At 35.1% G+C, this 22,252-nt stretch overlaps 1 protein-coding gene across 4 annotated transcripts in view; it reads left to right on the top strand.

Moving 5' to 3' along the window:
• LOC122802493 overlaps nucleotides 1-22,252 on the top strand; it is a 230,403-nt gene that overhangs the window by 27,661 nt on the left and 180,490 nt on the right. For 3 of the 4 annotated variants that reach the window (XM_044072145.1, XM_044072142.1, XM_044072143.1), the window contains exon 3: nucleotides 12,746-12,819. The exons of the other annotated variant lie outside the window; for it this stretch is intronic. In XM_044072145.1, coding sequence (XP_043928080.1) covers nucleotides 12,746-12,819 — 74 coding nt within the window. The remainder of the gene's footprint in view (nucleotides 1-12,745; nucleotides 12,820-22,252) is intronic. 4 annotated transcript variants of the gene reach the window in all.

Here is a 22,252-nt window from a genome sequence, read left to right as displayed (position 1 = left end):
TTAAACATCAATGAAGAAACAGTCATACAGAAGCATTGGGTAAATCAAGTCTCAAACTCTTCACCTGCAATGGATTTTAATCACAAATGACCAATCATGGTGAGGTCGGTAACTCATTCCCTCCAGTGGAGATTTGGCAGTTTGTACTTCCATTGGTTGCATTCTGAATTTTTTGACAAAATCAAGCTATGTCCTTGCATTTCAAGCATATCTCTGTAACCATAAAGACTACTGAACAGGTGTAAATGACAAATTATTCAGCACAATCTAATCTTTATAGGGACAGTATTTGTTAGATTGTAGGTCTTACACTGGAGTTTAGAAGTCACAATAAACACAGTTAAGTATTAATTGCATAATTAATTTATAGACAACTTCTAGTACCTTGGTTACGACTCAAGCTACACTTGTATTGTCAGCAGCATTTTGTTCATCCAGTCATGAGTCTTCATATGAGGCTTACCAGTTCTGCTTGTCTTAGTTGTTGAGATATTCAGAGAAATATGAAAATTCTCACAGTGTAAATAAATAATATTTGAACAAAACTTAAGATCTCTGTAGCTGCACTAGACAGCGGCCAGGTATCAGTGCTGTTGCATTGCCCATCATGTACATTTTAAAATTAAAATTTTCAATACTATGTTGCATGGTTTTGTAATTATTAATATAAATATGAATCGGCAATGTTAGATGCCTAAAGGTGTTACTGGGATGTAACTAGAGAAAGACCTGAAGTGTCACTAGGTTTTAATGAGCTATAGAATACCCAGCCATTGGCTACAGCACACTAATGCAACATAAATTATTTGCACACTTAAGATTTAGAAATTTTCGGTCAATGAACACATGGTAAACTCCTTTACACAGCAGAGTGAGTTACAATAGTATGTAAAGTGCACATTTGCTTCATCACTTTACCTTTCAGGACAAATATACCATTGATCATCGATAGACAATAAGAAGACAGATCCTGAAAATTCTTGATGGTAATCGTTCCAAATATAGATGTAGTCTACCTCACTGATGCACAAAGCTCCTTTCCCCTAAGTCCCCTCCCAATCCTTTGAATGTAACTCAATCTGTTTGCACAAATATCCTTGACATGCATTTTGACTACGTTCCTGAAAGATCTCCTGCTTGGTAACACTGCATTATATGATCTTGAAATGTTGATACCAAACACTCAAAACAACTTTATAAAGTAAGTCCATAGACATTTTTGTCCTTTTCTTAATAGCATGGGTCAGTCATATGGTGATATGAACTAGGCTTCAATAACTGTTCACCATCACAGCACAAGTAAGTCATAGCACATCCATTAATGCTCTTGGTCAGCTTTAACGAGCAAGTACAGAAATGCTTCCCTCTATGCTTCTTCCTCAACATAAACAAAAAACCACAAATACATAACACTGGCTTCCCCAAACTACTCAGACATGAGCTGTACATTTGTCCCAAAATAGCCAGTGCTAACATAACACCACTGCATAATGCTATTTGCATCAGCCATATCTGTTGCAATGCATATAATACACTAAGTGAGGTAACGGTGTCCTCACAGTATGCATCACAGTGAGAGCACAAACAACTCAGTAAGAACACTACAATGTCCGTATTGCTCCAATATCTCTGCACCAGTGCTGAGTACTGTAATCACTTCATATGCCACTACCACCTCCATGCACAGTCTCTTATATTTATTTATTTATATTTCTTTACCAGATTAGTGCATTGATCAATACTCACCAATTTCAGGATCAGCCTGGGTGAAATACAAAACATTTCAGAAAGAAAAGATACTGAAATGTAAGCAATAGGAGTTTACACACATTACCACAGCTCTCCTTCTGATGAGGGGCTCCTCCCCATACCCCCTTAATAAATAGATAGATAGATAGATAGATAGATAGATAGATAGAGTGATATTAGTTACACAATCTCAGACATACTTGTGGAGCAAAATCTGCATGGGACATGTGTCAGCAAGTATCCTATCGACCAAACTGGCAGTCGGTCAGCTGTGAGTATGATGAGTACTGTACACTGGCAGGACATTCAATACAAATGGTCATTTAATGTACTGCTTGGCTACCATATATAATGTATATACTGATACAGCAGACGTGAAAGTTCTGTATTTAGTATAATGGTGTGTAGATAGAGAGACAGCTGGAAGATCATTATATGAGAGCCTGATACCCAGGCAAGGGCCTTTCCAAGACAGGAGAGATCACAATGCCTAAAAGGAGACAGCAGGGAAGGAAGGACTGAACACTCCATATAGACAGCAGGGAAGGAAGGACTGAACACTCCGTATAGACAGCAGGGAAGGAAGGACTGAACACTCCGTATAGACAGCAGGGAAGGAAGGACTGAACACTCCGTATAGACAGCAGGGAAGGGAGGACTGAACACTCCGTATAGACAGCAGGGAAGGAAGGACTGAACACTCCGTATAGACAGCAGGGAAGGAAGGACTGAACACTGTGATAGACAGCAGGGAAGGAAGGACTGAACACTGTGATAGACAGCAGGGAAGGGAGGACTGAACACCAGATAGACAGCAGGGAAGGGAGGACTGAACACTCCGTATAGACAGCAGGGAAGGAAGGACTGAACACTCCGTATAGACAGCAGGGAAGGAAGGACTGAACACTCCGTATACATGCGAGTTGGGTGGGCATTGCCTTACTAACCTTAAGTAATTTGTTAAAGTTGTGTCACTGCAGTATAGGAACAGTTATCTGAAGTACCGCAAAGACTTATCAAACTTGTACATTGCTGTGACACAAGTTTATTTCAGTAAAGGCACAATCTGATTTAAAAGTGAAGCCGTTGAATGTTTTTTGTAATGACAAATTTTGTAATAGTTCTGTTTGATACAGTAAAATGAAAGAATGATGGTGGAAAATTCATGTTATTTGAGTGAATTTCCCCAATATGTGGCTTGGGGTGTCCTCAGGACTGTAGAGTTCTAATATTGGCAAAATCTGATTGTGTCTTATTTTTCCTTGCAAACTAAAGTAAGTTTACTGTAGAGTATACAATAAAGGGGACATTTTTATATGCTTACAGATGTGTTAAAGTCTGTTAAGTACAGCTGACACAAGGTTGTTGCTTGTTTGGGCATCATAGCTATGAAACTCAACTGTATCTGTGCTCTGAAGTTCACTTTGTGTTAAGAATGGTATAAAATGTGTGTGTGTGTGTGTGTGTGTGCCTGTGTGCATGTGTGTGTGTACACATGTAGATATATATATAGATAGATATTGGTGTGTGTTTTGCATTAAAATTTATCCTGGATGCTTGAAGTAAAGCTATGTGCTAAGAAAATTGCATTAAAATTTATTTCAAAAGTGTTTTAAAAATGTATAAGTAAGTGTTTTATGTAGAGATAGATGCATGTATATACAGACATGTATGTAAAATATGTATATGTCTGATCAGCCTCATATGCAAAGCCTTGGAAAGGATTACCATGGAACTAATCAATAAGGATGTAGGGAACTTCCAAACACTTGACCCATCTCAGTTTGGATTTGGCAAGGGCAGGCCATGCTTACTCAGCCTGGTGGACTTGTTTAAAATGGCCACCAAAGCAGTGGATAAAGGTAAAGTGGTACACACCATATACCTTGAACTGGCCAACGTTTTTGACACAGTCACTCACTCAGGCATAGTACAAATAAACCTCTATTCACCTGCTGAATTACCAAATGGTAATTCAGCATGTAAATTACCAACTGGCTCACACATAGGATGCAGGAAGTCAAAACAGGGGAAGTTACCTCCAGAAAAAGGCCACTCACCAGTGGAGTCTCCCATGTTTTTGTGATGAAGCCTCTCCTGTTTAACATCTGCTTCTCTGAAGTAAAAGCCAATACAAAAGGGCTCTGGCCGACTAAGTGTGCAGATGACTGCTAGCTAGGAGCAGTCACTGAATCCACAAATGACTTGGCCATCTTAAATAACTGGAGCTAAAGTCACAGACTGAAACTAAATGCCAAAAAATGAATTATTGTGTCCTTTGGGAAGTTGTCAACCCTGGGGAGCAATCACACTTATAATATGCCCCTAAGAGTTGATCCAGTTGTTAGGGATTTCAGAAGTTATGTGGAAAGTGACTTAATTTTCAACCAGCATGTGTCCATTGTTATAAAATAATTCCATATTGCACAGTTTATTAACCAAGGGATTGTGTCCAGATCTAGGGATGTCACCCTCCCTTTATTCCACCCTCATTGGGCCAGTAACTGAATATAATACCCCCTTTGGCATGTAGCTGTCCAGACACATGCAAAATCTGGAACACTAAAAGGATACCAGGTCTAAACAATATGTCTTACATGGACAGACTCAAAGCCTTGTCACTATACTTTGTATCCTACAGACTGCAAAGAGGTGACGTGTGTCTGGCATGCAAAGCATCCTCCAATACAGTACCAATGGATTTACTAAACATCAGCAAGTTAAATGGCATCAGAAATACCCTGTCTAGGGATCTAAACCCCTTTTGCAGCATCAGCAGAACAGTTTGGAGGGACAGGTACATCTTACAGGATACTTCTGCTCTAGAACAGGCTCCCTACCTATGTAAAACAAAGGCCATCCCAGTCCATATTCAAGTGCAACCATACAGCATATATGTACAGCCTATTAAATGAGTGTAATGTACAACAAATACATTATTTTATAAAGTGGGTCATCCTTCAGTAATTATGTGAGAAGGAAAAGGGAGAGAAAGGGGAAGGGAAGATCATTAGGGGGCTATGTCCTGTGTTGAAGCAGGGGCATTTGGCTTAGGTGAGGATGTGCTTTTTCAAAGTGCATTTTGAATTTGGAATAAGTGTTGATGTCCTTTAAGTCAATGAGGAGAGAGTGTCAAAGAGTAGGTCCCTGAGAGAAGAATACAAGCGCAGTGCTGTGGAGATTGGTCCTAGGAGTAATGAGAGTTGGTATAACAGAGCATGTGCAGTGCTGTGGAATTTGGTTCTAGGAGTAATGAGAGTTGGTATAACAGAGCATGTGCAGTGCTGTGGAATTTGGTTCTAGGAGTAATGAGAGTTGGTATAACAGAACATGTGCAGTGCTGTGGAATTTGGTTCTAGGAGTAATGAGAGTTGGTATAACAGAGCATGTGCAGTGCTGTGGAGATTGGTCCTAGGAGTAATGAGAGTTGGTATAACAGAGCATGTGGAATGCTGTGGAGTTTGGTTCTTGGGGTAAGGAGAGTTGGAGTGACTTGTGAGTAGTGTCTCAGGTTATACGAGGAGGTGTGTTTTTTTTTTGTTTTGTTTTGTTCATTAAATTTTGCTGCAAAGGGAGTAAATGCCTGGAGTGTGCATAGTTTGTGGATTTGGAATCCTAAGAGTAGGTTAGAACTTTGTTTTATGGGTAGCCATGTATCTTTCTCTAGAGTGATACAGTGATGCTCGTAGGGAGATGAGTTTATGATTAATTGGCAGATGCTGTTGGAGATGGTCTGCAGTGTGACGGTGGTCTTTTTGGAGCAGACATAAAAATGGTTAGTCTATATTCTAGCAGAAAAAGGAGAATTCCTTTGCAGCTCTGGCTGATTGACATAGTAAAGGGAAGATCTTTTTTATCCAGAAGAGAAGGGAGTTTATTTTTCACCAAATCTATGTGGAAAAGGATGTTTAGAGATGGATCAAGCTGTAATCTTAAGTGTTTGAAGGTGAAGATGGTTTCTTTGACACTGTTGTGTGAGTCAAGGATAGTTAGAGTCAAGTACTTGGTGAATTATCTGTGGCATTCCAAAAAACACAGTTTTGGTCTTGAAGGACTTGAGAAGTTTTTGAGCCATTGGTGAAGCTCGTAAGCATACCTCTCAAGTGTCCAGATTTTCACAGAATGTCCAGATCTTTGCCTCATATTTTGGGTTCATTCCTCATAAAATGTGTGGTTTTCTGCCAAATTGTTCAAGATTGAAGTTACTAAATAATACTAAATAATGATATATATTTTAGTTTCAAACTTAAAATCTTTCAGAAAATACATATTGAAAACCTGTTATTCTAGCAACTTTCTAAGTTTATATGAGTAATTTTTAAATCTGTCCCTATTTTGGGGCCTTTTACCCTGATTACTTCTGGCTTCACCCAGATTACTTGCACTAAGAAGTAGACAGGTATGCATGTACGCCTGATTGGAGTTGGGATTGAATGTTGTAATCAATAAATTACCCTGTTGTGAGGGTAGGTCAGCTCAGAGGGTGAGTAAGAGATAGAGGAGGTCACAAGGAAGTTTAATGAATATTTATACCATATTTATGCTACATGCCAAATACTAATAATAAATTGCACACACACACACACACACACACACACACACACACACACACACACACACACACACACACACACAATTACATATGCATGCACCCCCAAAAGTACCACAGCCTGCCAAAAACAACCTTCTGACTTAAATCTACATCTCTTTTAACAGAAAAAAAGTAAAACATAAATAAATAAAATAAAACGTGAACTGCATCTCCCATTCACTTCTCTGTTAAAAACCTAACTTCACACACTGCACACAGAGAATACATACAACCCTCCCTAAAAAAACACTATCCACCTAAATCAATCAATTAGAAATTAAATTTACCAGTATTAAATATGAAAAAAAGAAAATAAAGAATACATTATTTGGCCACAGCTAACTAGTCATAAAATGGCATTATTAGCAGAATGAACCTGGATTTAATTATGGGTAAACCAGCTGAAATGTATAGCTGAACTAACAAAGCCTTAAATTACCCTTACTACACTATAAAACAAATCAAACATTAAGATTACAAAAATAAGTAAAAAGTAAATAAATAAGTGAATGAATATATAAATACAAGATACTAGACATTTTATTCATAAAATTATTTATTGACATTTGTTTACCAGGGAAGTCCGACTGGGCAAGAAACCATGTTCATCTGAAGCCCTGGGAGAAAAACTTCACAGAATACAAATTACAAACAGTAGATCAGTATTGCTCAGAATAAAATACACTCTAGAAAGAGAAGAATATAAACATCAAACAAATGTATAGAAAGTGTACAACATAACTGCATTAGAGATACATCAGTATAAAAAAAAGAAAAAAAAAACATGATAAATGCAAAATGACTACGGAAAGGAATGGAAACAGGTAAGTTGCATTTGGTGGCAGAAGGTAAAGGTTTCCCTCTGCAGAGTCACACAAGAGTGGAAGTATTCAGTTGAGCATGTTAAACAATAGTATTGTTAAGTAACAGAGTTGTAGGCCAATACAGGCCAGTAGAAGAATCAGAAATATTGGTTTGAGACATATTAAATAAGGGAGTTAGCATAAAAAGTATGAGGACATGTGGGAAAAAATAAATGTCGGAATTAGCCTGGTGTGGTACAGGAACAGAGACAAAAGTAGGAAAGGAATTAATTTAGTAAAGGCTTAAATGAATGAATGTAAGGTAATGACCTAATAGAGATTTTAATGGAGTTCCAAATCTTGACCGCAGAGATGGAATATGAACTGTGCCCGATGTGCCCTATAGATTTCAAGTAGATGCTTGTTAGTTGAGCGAAGGGGTCAGTTTGGAAGATAATGGTGGGGGATATTGCTAACAGTTTGGCAGGAAGAAGGGTGGTATATTTTGTTTGCTAGCAGTAGTGGTGTGAGTGCTAGATGATGGGGTAAGTGTTTAGTGATTTAAGTACAGAGAAATGATGGGTATGGTAGGGTTAAGTGGCTGCAAATCTTGCTAGTTTATTACAGCATTATTTTAGGCTTGATTTTAAAGTGGAATGTAGATTTGTCAAGGTGGGAAAGCCATAAAAAAGAAAAGGTAAAAGGTAGGTATTGGCTAGAGTTGTTCTAGTTAGGTTTTTCAGAAGTCTCTAAGCTTTACAAAGCATACCTAGTTTTGGGTGAGTTTTTATTATAGTTTTTTATGTGGATATCAAACTTTAAGTTATCATCTATTGTTACACCCAGGAGTTTAATATTAGAAACCGTTTCAGTGTCAGTATTGTTTAGAGAGGAGATTTTGAAGGGTTTTTTTTTTTTGTGGATATGAGATTTTGGGGAAAAAATAAAAGTAGCTTGTTTTATTTGGGATTCAGGGGAAGTTGATTGTCACAGGGCCAGCTTTCCACTGAGTTAGGCATCTTGGGTAATAGTCTGTAGCTGGGCTGGATTAGAGTGGAATCATCAGCACGTATAAGTGTTACTTGTTGAGAAGAAGAAAAATGAAGAGAAATGAATACAGAAATTATCTAATGTCCTGTTCAAGGGGCACATTGCTTAATTACCACCGCCCTAGTAAAGAAATACGAAAGAACAGGAAGAGGTGGCTAAATTAAACACCTGGGGTCTGTTTTGTTTAGTAAATAAAATATCTTATACTGTAAGATAAGAAAGCTTTATTCTGGTCTTATTACTTACTTGCTTTCTTTATCTAAATTTGATTACTGAGGAAAGTCTGACTGGCTAGGTGCCTATTTTCAGTGGAAGCCCAGGGAGGAAAGTTCCAAAGTATTACACAAACATTTCAAAAGCAATAATTTTTCAGTCTTCGAAAATACTACAAAAACATGTGCAGTTTAAATAATTATACCTAATTAGATATAATGTGACAATATTTCTTAAAAATGATAAAACTTGTATAGCAATGATTTCATATTTGGAGAAATTTTAGCCATTTTGGAGAAATTAAAGTTAGGTTAGTGTAATACAAACAGGAATTGTAATATGAAGTGAGAGAAAAAAATAAGCTTATGACTAATTTCGATGGTGAATCAGGGGAGAGAAATTAATTGAAGTTATGAAGTCAAAGGTATAACAATGACTTCACCACTTATCCTAGAAATATTTTTCCTAAATCTACAAATCTGCATCACATTCCTTTTTTTATTACTGTTTGTGTGTATGCACTCGCAGTTGTGTGTGTGAGAGAGAAATGTGTGCATCTATATAGGCATGCATAGGTGTTTTATCTGTACTCTTTAATAATCAGTGCTAGTTTTTGATGGTATGAATGTACACAGGATTTGTAAGTACTTACCTACCCTTTAATTTCTTCCACTGAATCAGGCATTTTCTTACTAGGACTCTTGTTTTCTGCCTTAGACAGTTGTTACTTCAAACGGACAGCAGTATGACACTGTTTCATGATATCACACCTGTGTGAGTGCCTGTGTGTGTGTGTGTGCGCGTGTGAGAGTACGTGTGCGTGCGAGTGAGTGTGTGTGTGAGCGAGTGTGTGTGTGTGTGTGAGTGTGCGGATGTGTGCATGACAGTAACTGTGCGCGCGCGTGACAGTGAGTGTGCGTGTGACAGTGTGTGTGCACGTGCATGTGCATGACAGTGAGTGTGAGTGCATGTGACAGTGAGTGTGCGCATGCATGCGTGTGACAGTGAGTGTACGCGTGCATGCGTTTGACAGTGAGTGTGCGTGCGTGTGACAGTGAGTGTGCACGTGCATGTGACAGTGAGTGTGCGCGTGCGTGTGAGAGTGAGTGTGCCCGTGTGTGTGAGTGAGTGTGAGCATGTGAGAATGAGTGCTCGTGTGTGTGCGTGAGAGTGAGTGTGCATGTGTGTGCATGAGAGCGACTGCACGTGAGAGTGAGTGCATATGCATGCACGTGAGAGAGTGTGTGTGCATGCGTGTTTCTGCAGGATCAACTGTCATATGGTTGCAGTTAACTTGCATTATGATTCATTAGTTAGTCTCACCAAAGCTTCTGCATTTTAACACTTTTAATATTGTTTCCTTCATTTATTTCATATCTTTTTCTCCCAATTGCACTTCATTCTGCTTTATTTTCTGTGGTTTTATCTATCCTCCCAGTATTCTTTTGACTCTTAACATCTAATTTTTTTATTTTTCTTAATCCTTCAGGAGTTCAACTATTACCAATTTCAACAGGAATCAAGTTCTTTCTAGGTCTTATGCACATATATATTTATTTATATATGTGTATTATTTGAATTAGGGGTAAATACAGTAAAGGATAATTACTTTTATTCAGACAATTGCAGCACAATACCTACATGCAGTTTACTTAATCTCACCTAAAAATGCCCAATTGGCATAATGATGAAGGTCTGCACCTCACAGATACAAGATACAGGGTTTAACACATGGTTTAATTTTGGCCTCTGGTTATTAGCTAAGCTTAAAATGGCCTAGTATTCACCTATGAACCAAATATATGCACTATACACAGTCTAATACCAAATTCAAAAATATCGGTGCCCAAGGTCCTTAATATGCATATCCCTGAATAAATATGGAAGCGTAACAGTAAACATTTTTAAATATCTCAGAAAGAATTGGCTGAGTCTTATGTGACGCCCATACACTGGCCCAGCCATCAAGGAGCCTCAATCCTCACCACTAACACCAGTGATGGGCATCCACATAGGGAAGGATAACAAATACACACACAGTAAAGTACAATTTGCCTTAAGAGCACACAGAGATCACAGTCAGTCTGGGGCTGGTTTCTCACTTTCTCTCCAGATCCCCAATAAGACTCCCCACTGGCACAGCTATAGGGTCCAGATCTCAGCCTAGTGAGAAAGCTAAAACCTCTAGCACCCTCTCTGTCCAACCAGTGCTTTGTGTCCCTGCCCAAGTAGCTGACGCAAACACTTTAAGACATGAGCTATATACAAATACACAGACACTCCTGGAGAAGGCTAGCACAGATTCTCCAGTTGTGCACCCTTTCTGCCCTGTCTAAAAGGTAGTACCAGCTACTATCACCCACCAATATCAGCTACTAAAAACGCCATTAAAAAGGGTGTCCAATTATTATTGTGCAATATTATTATCCAAATGGTAAGTGCAACTGAACAGTCAAGGCTTATTTGGAGTGACTTGGACAGTATCACTATATACATGCAATGTACCCTAGAGCTTAAATTATCTCTACACAAAACATCCACAGTTTCAAAATATTTAATAATAAATAATAAAAACACAAGACAATACTTCTTATTACATAGTGCTAGTCAAGAGTTCAGAGATCACAGAGAAATACTTAAAATAATACAGTAGAAAAGTTCTGACATCAATGCAGGAAAAAATAATCTAATCTTCCTATTTCAATTTTCCTATTTCCTAGCTATATCTAAGAGTAAACACAGTTCTAAAATAGACTTACATATAGAGCAAGACAGTGGTGGTGATGTTGGATGTTCTGAAGACAAATGCTAAATGCTCTCATTCTTTCTGTCCTTAAATTGATAACACAATACCACTGATTCATTTCAGATTACATAATTTCTTTCTGGTTCCCAGGCTAACAGAAACTCAGAGGTTAATAGCCCTTTTGATCTTGCAGCTGGTCAGGAAGCCAGAGCAATAAAAGAAATTATACATGTAAATTCTAGCCATTAACTCTGGCCTCAAAACAATAGGCAGAATGCCTCCCTCTAGACATTTCTGCTCCAAGTTTTAGATCAAAGACTTTCACACTGCTTGACTTATTAGCTTTCTTACAGCAGAGTGCACTGTTGTTACATTTTTTTTCAGTTCAACATCCAATACAGTCTTTTCACATTTAAGAGAACAAGCCTGTGGCTTACATTAATATTTACAAATTACAGAATTATCTACAAAATTCTGTCTAGCTAGGCTGGCAGCTTTCACCTATTTTCACATCTTAGAAGACAAGTCTTTCCAAAAGAGATCTGCCAGCACAGTTTGAAGGTAAAAGGTGGAAGACTTAATCGATGCTCATGAAGCATATTGTCACAGAAAGAGTGCTGGGTATTGGAGTAACCTTCCTAGAGAAGTATTGGGATAAAAATATGAAGTTCAAGAAGGTATGGAACATTTGCAAAATAATCTTTAAGAGAGGTGGTAAAAAAAATGTTCAATACAGTAGGATTAGTATTTCATTTGGAGACAACAGTTGATCACTGGGTTGTTATATTACACAAAACACTGTAGAAGGAAGATCACACATTTATATTGCTGACATTTTTTGTTCGGGCATGGAGCTTCATAAGCCTTCTCCAACAGGTTTTTTGCCAATACTGTTGTTTTGGTTTCAGGTCATGGGAGCAGGAGAACAGGGAAAAGTGATTCTTTGTTTAATACCTTTTTCCTTTTCTCTGAGGCTTTGCATCCTCAGAGTTAGTCTTATAGAAGTTGGGGTGTGGACATAGGGCTCCTGCATTGGGGAGGACAATGAAACAACCTCCCTCATACTGTATAGTTATACATTTGTACCATTCATTTGGGAGCACAGTTTAACTTAGTGCTGGATATTTTAATTTTGATTCTCTGCATCTTGCAAGGAGATGAGCAGCCTAAGTAGACCAAGTTATTCCTCTTCATCTTTTAAGTCCCATGTTTCTTTATTTGGAGATTTGGCACTATACTTCAAATAAAAAGAATAAATAAATAAAAGGATTCCCAAGATGTAAGATATACTTGGAAACAACTGCCAAGAAAGTGGAAGTGAAAGTGTACTAGAAATGTTGCTTGTTTGTATTATTTGTGATAAACAATTCTTTGTTTTTAAGCACTTGTCTTTCTTTGCCAGCATAAATGGGGTGTTGAAGAATGGAGTTTTAGAATGTATCAGGGGTAACGTCTTACTGCATCCACATGTTAGATTACAGCATCTGCATGCACTTTACCCATCAGTGGGTTGTGAACTAGATAAATAGCCATAATTTCTATGAGGCTGATATGACTTTTTTCCTTTGTATTTGTGATCTGCACATCTTGTAGCTGCACACCTGGTTGAGGCCCTAAGGCAGCTCATGCTGAAGCTGTATGCTGACCACCTCTCGGATGATGGGAAGGTAGGCAGCTTTTAGCTATCCTCTTTTATTAAAATGTTCATTAAAGATGCAATTCTGTTTCTATCTATAATTTGCCATTGTTTACAGTGATAAAATGCAGAATGTATTACTTACTAGTATCCTGTTTGAAAATTACCTGAAATGACCAGAGCATTAATTTTGCTAGCCAACTAATTAAATAAATAAAGCTAAATAAAACTAATGTAAACTTTTGCAGCTCTGCTCATCCCCACTGAAGTTTTAAGTATGTCCTTAAATGTGCTTTCTCAGATTACTCATATAAGGCTTTATTGGTTCTTGCCTTTTCTGGCATGGGGCTTCATGACCCTTCTCCAGTAGTTTTCCTAATACATTATATCTGTCCCTTCCTAGGGCTACAAAAAGCAGGGCACGTAGTCATTTTTTATGGTCAGTCATCTTCTAACTTTTGCAACTGAAGACTGTCTCCCTGCTGACAGGAATGGTCAGCTGCTGAAAAAATATGTAGCCAGAAAGGACTGTTACCCCCTCCCATGCCCAATTCCCCCACAGCTGTTACATATAAGCCTGCATAACCTTTGCAGTTGAGTTTTAAAGCTATTCAGTGTTCTTTATGTTGTGAGATGATTCTGTGTAGGTGGTCTAGTCTGTATATACATTTCTCAAGAGGTAAGTAAGGTGATCTGGTATCTCCATTTCTCTACAATTTAACCACAGCTTGTTACAGTCCAAGCAATTAAAGGGTTTGGAATAGTTAATACAGCAGAAGTAACTATTTTTTTCTGGCACTCTTACTTTCTTGATTATCCAGTGGATGTTGTCAGTTTGATCTCTGATGTATCTGCTTCTACTAAAACCAGTTTGTTCGTGTGGCAGTTTTCAGTCCATGTATTGCTGGAGTCTAGCTTACAGGAACATGAGAATTATCTTGCTAACATTTACAGGAACACGAGAATTATCTTGATAACATTTGAATCAAGTCCACTTGTTTGATAATTTGCACACTCTTTAATATTTTCCTTTTTGAGACTTGAAGTGTAAATTGACCTTTTCTAATCAAATATTGTTAAAAGTTTGTGAATATCATTAGCTTAGTAAATGCATTTTTGCAACTTTTATTCATGTATGACTTATGTGAACATGACCTAACATTTGCTTACATGTGTCCATTGTTATAATAAACTCCTTCTATATTATACAGCTTACAAACCAAAGATTGTGTCTAGATCTAGGGTTGACATTGTCCTTCTTTACTGAACCCTCAGTAGACCAGTCATTGAGTATAATGCCTTTTTGGCATGTATTTGTCCAGATGTATGTAACAACTGGAATGCCTGTAGATATATCTTACTAAAAGGATACAAGGCCTAAACAATATGTCTTACTTGGACCAACTCAGAACACTGTCACTATACTCTGCATCCTATAAACTGCTAAGAGGTGACCTGTGTCTAGCATACAAGGCATCCTCCAACCCAACACTGATGGACTTACTGCATATCCACAAGTCAAATGGCATTTGAAATAGGGATGTAAACTTTTTCTCCAACATCAACAGAATGGTTTGGAGGGACAGGTATATTTCATAGAGGATACCACTGCTCTGGAACAGACTTCCCGTCCATGTAAAACAAAGCTCATTTCAATCCATATTCAAGAGCAACTTGGATGTATGGATGAGAAACAGAAAATTTACCCCAGGACTGCCCTCTGTACTACTAATAATGGACAGAGGCAGCTCCTAAATGCTTTATTCCATGCACGGGTCTCTTCAAGTTATCTATGGTATGTTCCCATTTTTTTCTCTTTGGGGTAATATATAATTATCAACTATAGGATAGGTAAGGACAATCTGATACCAAATGGGATAGGTCAATTAGACCACCAAAATGAAAACTGACTAGGCTTAAAATGGCCACAAGGGCAGCTAGCCCAGTACTTACATATGAACTGTTATGCTTGTAAAACCTTGTTGTAATGTCTGTGTCACGTATGTAATTACTTAATATATTTGAACAATCTTGTGTAATGTCCAGCCTTAGGTGAACCTAAAAATGGTCCACCTGGATTTGCTGTAACCCAGATAAAGAATTCAAATAAGCAAATTAATCCATTAGCAACCAGTGGATTTTAATTTGTTTTATTGTATTTTCTAAATATACTGGCAAATTCTGAGCAACACTATAACAGCATAATTTTACAGAATTATGAGCAATGCAGCCAGAATTCCACCATTTCTTGCAGCCTTGTTTATTAGAAGGGCCTTCTAGAGCCTATTTAATTTCACTCTTTAGGATGTCTGTTTGTGTGCTGATCAGAGAATATACCATTGTATATATATCAGTGTTGCTAGAGTCCTTCTTATGTAGTTCTCCTATATATTCCTGCCACCTATTCTTAATACCTTCTGCTAGTCTTTCCCATCTTTGTCTTTTATCATGCCCATTTTACCTTCACATTTTTCTTAATGTACCAGTCTTCTTGAAGATGTAGCTTTACTTTCCCATTTATTTTCTTCCCTTTCCTTGCACTGCTTTTCTGTTATCACTGATGTCCTATGTCACTGCTGCAGTATCCAAAACAGAAGGGATCTCCCACCCAGGCAGCCCGATACTCAGCCAGTATATAAAAGCCTAATGATCTGGTATGCACCATACATCACATTTATGTCCCCCTCACAGAAAGTAAGGCAGAAAAGGGATGTACGGACACAACTACCCAGAACTTCTGTGCCACCAATTTGAATGCTACTATTGCTAGTTGGTCTGAACACCTTATTACTGTACTGAATACTTAGCTGTTTTCTGCCTTGATGGCCTTAAGCCTTTCTCAAGGGGTTTAGGTACCTGCTTCTCCTTGGACCTCTACCCCTTCTAAATGGTTTAGGGTGCTAGAGTCCTCGGATGGGGATTCATTGTCTTCTTTTTTTTTTTAATATATTTATTAATTTCCAAACACAAGAAAACATGAATGCAGGTTATTTATGACAATGAAGTATTTACAAATTATTTAAAAAGGTAGGCTAAAACCTCTAAACAGATATCAAACATTAAAACCAAAATAAGTATTTACAAGGGTGTCTATTGTTGACATATAATTGACTTTCTATACAATTGTTTCCTGATTATAATCTGCTGCAGTCATTATTCTCCAGTATTTCAGTTACTTTTTGCCATGCTACGTATAATGATGTAGTTCTTTCAGTTCTTCCTTTAATAGTGTTAATTTCCAATTGCGATACTGCTGACACCATATTCATGAATTGCTTAAAAGTTGGAGAAGCTTTGGATTTCCAGTTTGATGTAATGTTCTTCCTTGCAATAGCTAGGAGAGTCCATAAGATTACATATTTTGTTCTTGGCACACAGTCGGGTACAGGTGCATTAAACAAAATAATAGATTTGGAAATCTGGAATTTAGCATTGAATACCATTTGCAGAAAATAATTTATTTTATCTCAATATGGTTTAATCAAATGGCATTCATAGAACATATGTTGCCAGTCTGCTTTTATTGATAAATCACATCTCCAGCAGCCAATATTTTTCTTAAACATAAGTTCCATTTTATGAGGGGTTACATAAGATCTGTGTATGAATTGCCATGTAAAAAGTCTCCAATGTGATGAAAGTGATGTCTGCTTTGGAGAGAGAAGAATTAGTTTTTTATCTCTGTCATTTGGCACATGTCCATTAACTGACCTATAATAATTCCATATTTTGTCATTATTATGCATTTTTATTTTTGTTTGTTTTATAAATAGATGATAAGTATCCCTTTCCAGTAATGGGTTGATTCGTTAGTAATATTATATGTTCTATAAGGTTAGGAACATTTTGTCTTATTGATGGTTGCATTGTTTCTTGTTTGCTTAATATATACTGTCTTAATTCTTGTACATGTAACCACAAACTATCTTCCATATTTAATTTCTGTTTAATCTGGTCTATTGTCAGAGGTTTTCCAGAGTTTAGCAATTGATGCCAATATATTAATCCCTTTTCTTTAAGCATGTTGACTACTTCCATATTAAATGTTATTATATTACCTTGTGTGTACGCTACTGGATATAAAAGAAATGACCATGCTTTAATATCAGGATTGCTATTAATAAGATTTTGGAAAATTTTTAATGTATAAGTAATGTATTTGGAACTTATATTTTTATTCTTATGTATCATCATATATTCCTTCATCAGCCATAGAAAATTGTTTGGTATAAAATCTGTATACTTATTTGCTACTACAAATCCTGATTTTAACCAGATTCTCTCATGAACTAGCTTCCATTTTGATGTATATTTTGTATTTAGCCATAATGATAGTGTTTTAATAATGGATGAATGCAAATATATTTCTATGTCTGGTAAACCTATGCCACCTATATCCCAATCATCTAGATGATACTTCATAGTTATCCTTGATTTTTTTGGATACCATAGGAATCTTACCATTAAATCATTTAATTGTTTTAGGTGCAATTTAGCTGGTGGCAAAGAACAAGCTTGTATGACATAAAGAATTTTTGGAAATATGATCATTTTAATTATATAAAGCCTTTCTTCCATTGAAAAGAATAATTTATTCCATCTTTGTATTAGATTTGTAATATTATTTAAGGTCTCTTTATAATTTGTTTCAATTGTAATATCTAGGTTGTTAGTTATTATAATTCCCAAGTATTTAATTATATTATCGGTAGAGATATATTTATGGTATTTTTTATTTAGATCTTTTTTATTAGTATTTATAAGCAATACATTTGTTTTGTTCTCATTAAATTTAAGACTTGAAAAGTTTTGAAAGTTTTGAATTGAGTCCCATAATGCTTTTAAACTGCTATTATTATTTTTTAAGGTAATTAAAATATCATCAGCAAAAAGTTGAATTTTAAGCTCTAGGCTGTTGTCTAGTTGTATTCCTCCAATATTTTTATCCATAAGTATATTATTTGCTAAGGGTTCAATGACTAGCGCAAACAATAACGGAGAAAGAGGGCAGCCTTGTTTTGTGCCCTTAGTTATTTTAATAGATTTAGACAGACAAGATCCCAGTTTTATATAAGCCAATGATTTTTCATATAATGATTTTATTAATAAAGTGAAGTTGTTTGAGAAGCCATATTCTTCTAAAACTAACCACAGATAATCCCAGATCACTGAATCAAATGCGCTATTTATGTCTAAGCTAATAACATTCATTTTGTTTTTTGTGACATTTATATAATCAATTAAGGAAAGAATTCTTTTAATGTTGTCATAAGTGTTCCTATCTTTTATAAAACCTGTTTGATCCTCCTCTATCAAAAGTGGTAGTAATTGTTTTATTCGAGCAGCATGTATTGCCATAAAAATTTTATAATCTATATTAAGAAGTGAAATGGGTCTGTATGATGAACATTCACTGGGATCTTTATTTTGCTTCAGAGATGGTGATATTAATGTGTACTTCCAAGAAGGAGGAATGTCTTTACCATGTTTAACTGATGTAAAGACATTCAATAACAACAGCAAAGCCTGATTTGATAGTAATTTAAACATTTCTGGGGTGATATTATCTATACCTGGAGCTTTGTTTAATTTTAGCATATTTACTTCAGCTTTAAGTTCTGTCATTGTTATTTGTTTACCTATTAGTTGTACCTGCTCCTCTAATAACCTAACTTTAACATTGTTTTTGAGAAAAGCTTTCAATGCTGAATGTGTTTCTGTTTTCTCATTTTGATTATTAAGTTTATGAAAAAATAGCCTAAAAGCTTCTAGTATTCCTTCTAAATCAGATACTTTCTTTTTGGTTTCTATATTATGTATTTCCTTGATTTGATTTGTTTTAATAATCTTTTTAGTCCTATTTGCTATTCTTCGTTGGTTTTTAGGGTTCATCGAATAGTAACATAGTTTAATTTTTTTCTAAGTTGGTCATTGTTTTGTGGTGTAGCATCTGAGTATTTTTTATTAGTATCTTCTAATTCTTTTATTAAGTTGGTGTTTCCATTTTGAATATCAAGCTTTAAATTATCTACTTTTGACTGTAACTCCATTAATTCCTTATTCCACTGTTTTTGTTTATTTTTATACCATCCCACCGCTCTTCCATATAGGTATGCTTTCAATGCATCCCATATATATATTTCAGATACATCTTTTGTAAGATTGATATCTAGGAATGTTTGTGTCTCTTTAATATAAAATTCCTTAAAATCTTTGAAATTTGTTATGTAAGATGGTATTCTTGTTACTGATATCCTTCTCTTGAAACATAAGTCTATCTCAAACGTTATGGTGTTATGGTCCGAAAATGGACATTAAATTGTCTTGACTTTATTTAATTTAGAGGTTAAATCCTTTGTTATATACACTCTATCTATTCTAGAGTATGTATTATGTATATGGGAAAAATGTGTAAAGAATAGTGAATCTGGGATAGCATACTCATTTATGTCAACTATATTAAAAGTTTCAACAAACTCAAATAACAACTTTGTTAAAGGTGATCTCTTACGTGTAGTTTTAGTATTTGTGTCAGTTTCTTTTATAATGCAATTGAAATCTCCAGCTATGATTAAATTGCCTTTGGTATATTGTACAATGTCTTCTAAGTGTTGTTTGGCCACTCTAACACCTAGTCCTGGTATCCAATAAATATTCACTAATGTATATATCATTTCATTGATAGATATTGTCACTAGACAAAACATTCCTGAGTTGTCATGGAACTTGTTTATGATTTTAGGCATTAAAGTAGTATTTTTCCACAAAATTGCTACTCCCCTTCGCTTCTGATTATAGGTGGAACTTACTAGTATTGTATAATTTTTATTGTTTATTTTATTTATGTCTTCCTGTGTAAGGTGTGTTTCCCGTAAAAATACTAGTTGCGCTTCACATAGCTTTAAATATCTATAAAGACTTCCCCTTGTGCAGCTATTATTTAAACCATTTACATTAAGAGATATACATTTTGCAATTGGATTTATATTAGCTTTGCTTTTATCCATATTCATATACTCGTAACAATGTGTAGATGTGTGTACATGAAGAGAATGACTTGTTCTTTCTTCTTCCAACACTATTACAATAGATTATAGACACCCAATAAAAGTAAATTACAAGATCATAACTGAGAACAATATAAGATAAACAACCACCAAACCCCTCCATGAGAAAAAAATATCTCATCCTTGAATGATCTAATCATTCAAGCGATCTCTCTAAGTCTGCATTTCAGCATCCTCCCCCGGCCCCGCCATATGGTAGTTTTATAATAAAAGTATCTTATATATCTTTTAAGTATACATGTATCTGTCTTTACAGATTACTTAAATACAGTCTTTATCTATTTTTAATATTTTATAAAACACTAAGGCAACACAACTATACATAGATTTAATACTTAACTATTTGGTTTTGTTTAAATTGTAAAGGAAAATCTTTTATTTTAATATATCTTTTGTGTAGCAATAACGGTTATGCATCTTAAAAATAATATGCTTGCTATCTCCCTTATAGTGTGAGTAGCATTCATAGGTATCAAATTTATTGTAATGGTCTACCTATATATATATATATATATATATATATATATATATATATATATATATATATATATATATATATATATATATATATATATATATATATATATATATATATATATATATATACACATATACATACATACACACACACACACACACACATATATATATATATATATATATATATATATATATACACACACACATACATACATACACACATATATGCATACATACATATAAAAAAAAATGTTAAGCATTATATGCATCAGTTAACCATGCCACAAGTTGATTAAATCAGAAAGTATCCGTAACAATGAATATAATGTTACATTTGTATTGTCATTTATCAGTAATCTTATAGTTTTCTTTTAATTCAAAAAGTCATACTTTAGTGGTATGAATGCTACAAATTTGTTTTTGGCATTGGTATTATATAGTTTAAGACTATATTTCTTAGCAATTCCTATATATTTATTAGTGCCACTGGCATATTTCATCGCTAGTGTACCACATATGTCAAACAGCAACTCATACTCCTTATGATATTACAGGATTTATCTGCAGAGTTATAACTGTAAGGTTGGAAAATATGAGAAGCAAAGTAGGCTTTAAATATGCTATAACACAATTATTTGGTACTTATTACTGTCAACTCTTCTACATACACAGGAAAAGATAACCTTATATGACCATCAACCATTTTCCTTCATTTTTCTCTTCATCCTTCTATTCTCCATTTTTAATAAATATTTGTTTCTATTGTGGCTTCTTTAAATTTAGTGAGGGTACTCCATATCATATTATAGATAATATACAACGTTCAAACAGAGAACATGCCCAATATAGAGACATATTCTCAACTCAAGTGGTCCACACCATATATTTATAACACTGCAGTCAGAAATATACTAATGAATATGCAATAACTAGCAGCTTTGCAGCATGTGTGTGTCTCTAACAAGTACATACCTATAGGATATTAAAAAGAATAGATAGCATGCTCTTGTTTCATAATTAACAAATGCAGACAGCCTGGTATTTACTTTCATAGACAGAAATTAGACCTGTTACTTATATGCATATCAGGTACCAACAGCAATATGTTAGTAAATACCTATGCTATTCAAATCATATTTTAATGCTGATTGATATGAGATGTAGCTGACAATGGCTTTAGCGTTTGTGATGTTATATAATATATATTCAGTATTATAAGTAAAAGTATGTTGCATGTCTATTTGCAATCTAAGGTTCAAGGCTGATCAATTTAGACATACAAGACAATCTCTTTAGCCTTGGTTATATAATGGGAGTTACTGTGTCTCTACACAACCATTCATTTTCAGTGAGGATGTTCAATATTAATATAACTTGCCTTTAATAAAAGCATACTTATAATTCAGCAGTTCTTTCCTATATATATATATATATATATATATATATATATATATATATATATATATATATATATATATATATATATATAACAATATCATAAGCAAGACTGAGATTTTTTCTTGCTCATTACTGCTTAATGATTGTGCTACTTGAACAATTTAATATTTACAGAGTATCTTGATAATTAAACAGCAACTCCTTTTTACCCTTAAAATACCTAACAACACACAGCTACATTCATGAACCTTAATTGACTTACTATCCTTAAGGTTGAGTACACTAGCTGCAGTGTGTTTACAAATATGTTATATAGTTCCAGTCAAGGACTTAAATATATTAAATTTTTATAAAATTAAGTTAAATTATAGTAATTTACGTGGGTGATCTTATCAGAAAAGATTATAGTAAAGTCTGTATGTGTTAACTATTCATACAGTTTCTTTCAAGTGATATACTTCTTTTTAAGCTTTGTGTGCTATGTGTACAATTCAAAATGAATAACAAATATTACAATAT

The sequence above is a fragment of the Protopterus annectens genome, chromosome 5.part0 (genome assembly GCF_019279795.1).
Source record: "Protopterus annectens isolate FY-2018-M chromosome 5.part0, PAN1.0, whole genome shotgun sequence".
Lineage (NCBI taxonomy): Eukaryota > Metazoa > Chordata > Ceratodontiformes > Protopteridae > Protopterus > Protopterus annectens.
The sequence above is the reverse complement of the archived record's forward strand: the minus strand, read 5'-3'. Positions and strand labels throughout refer to the sequence as shown.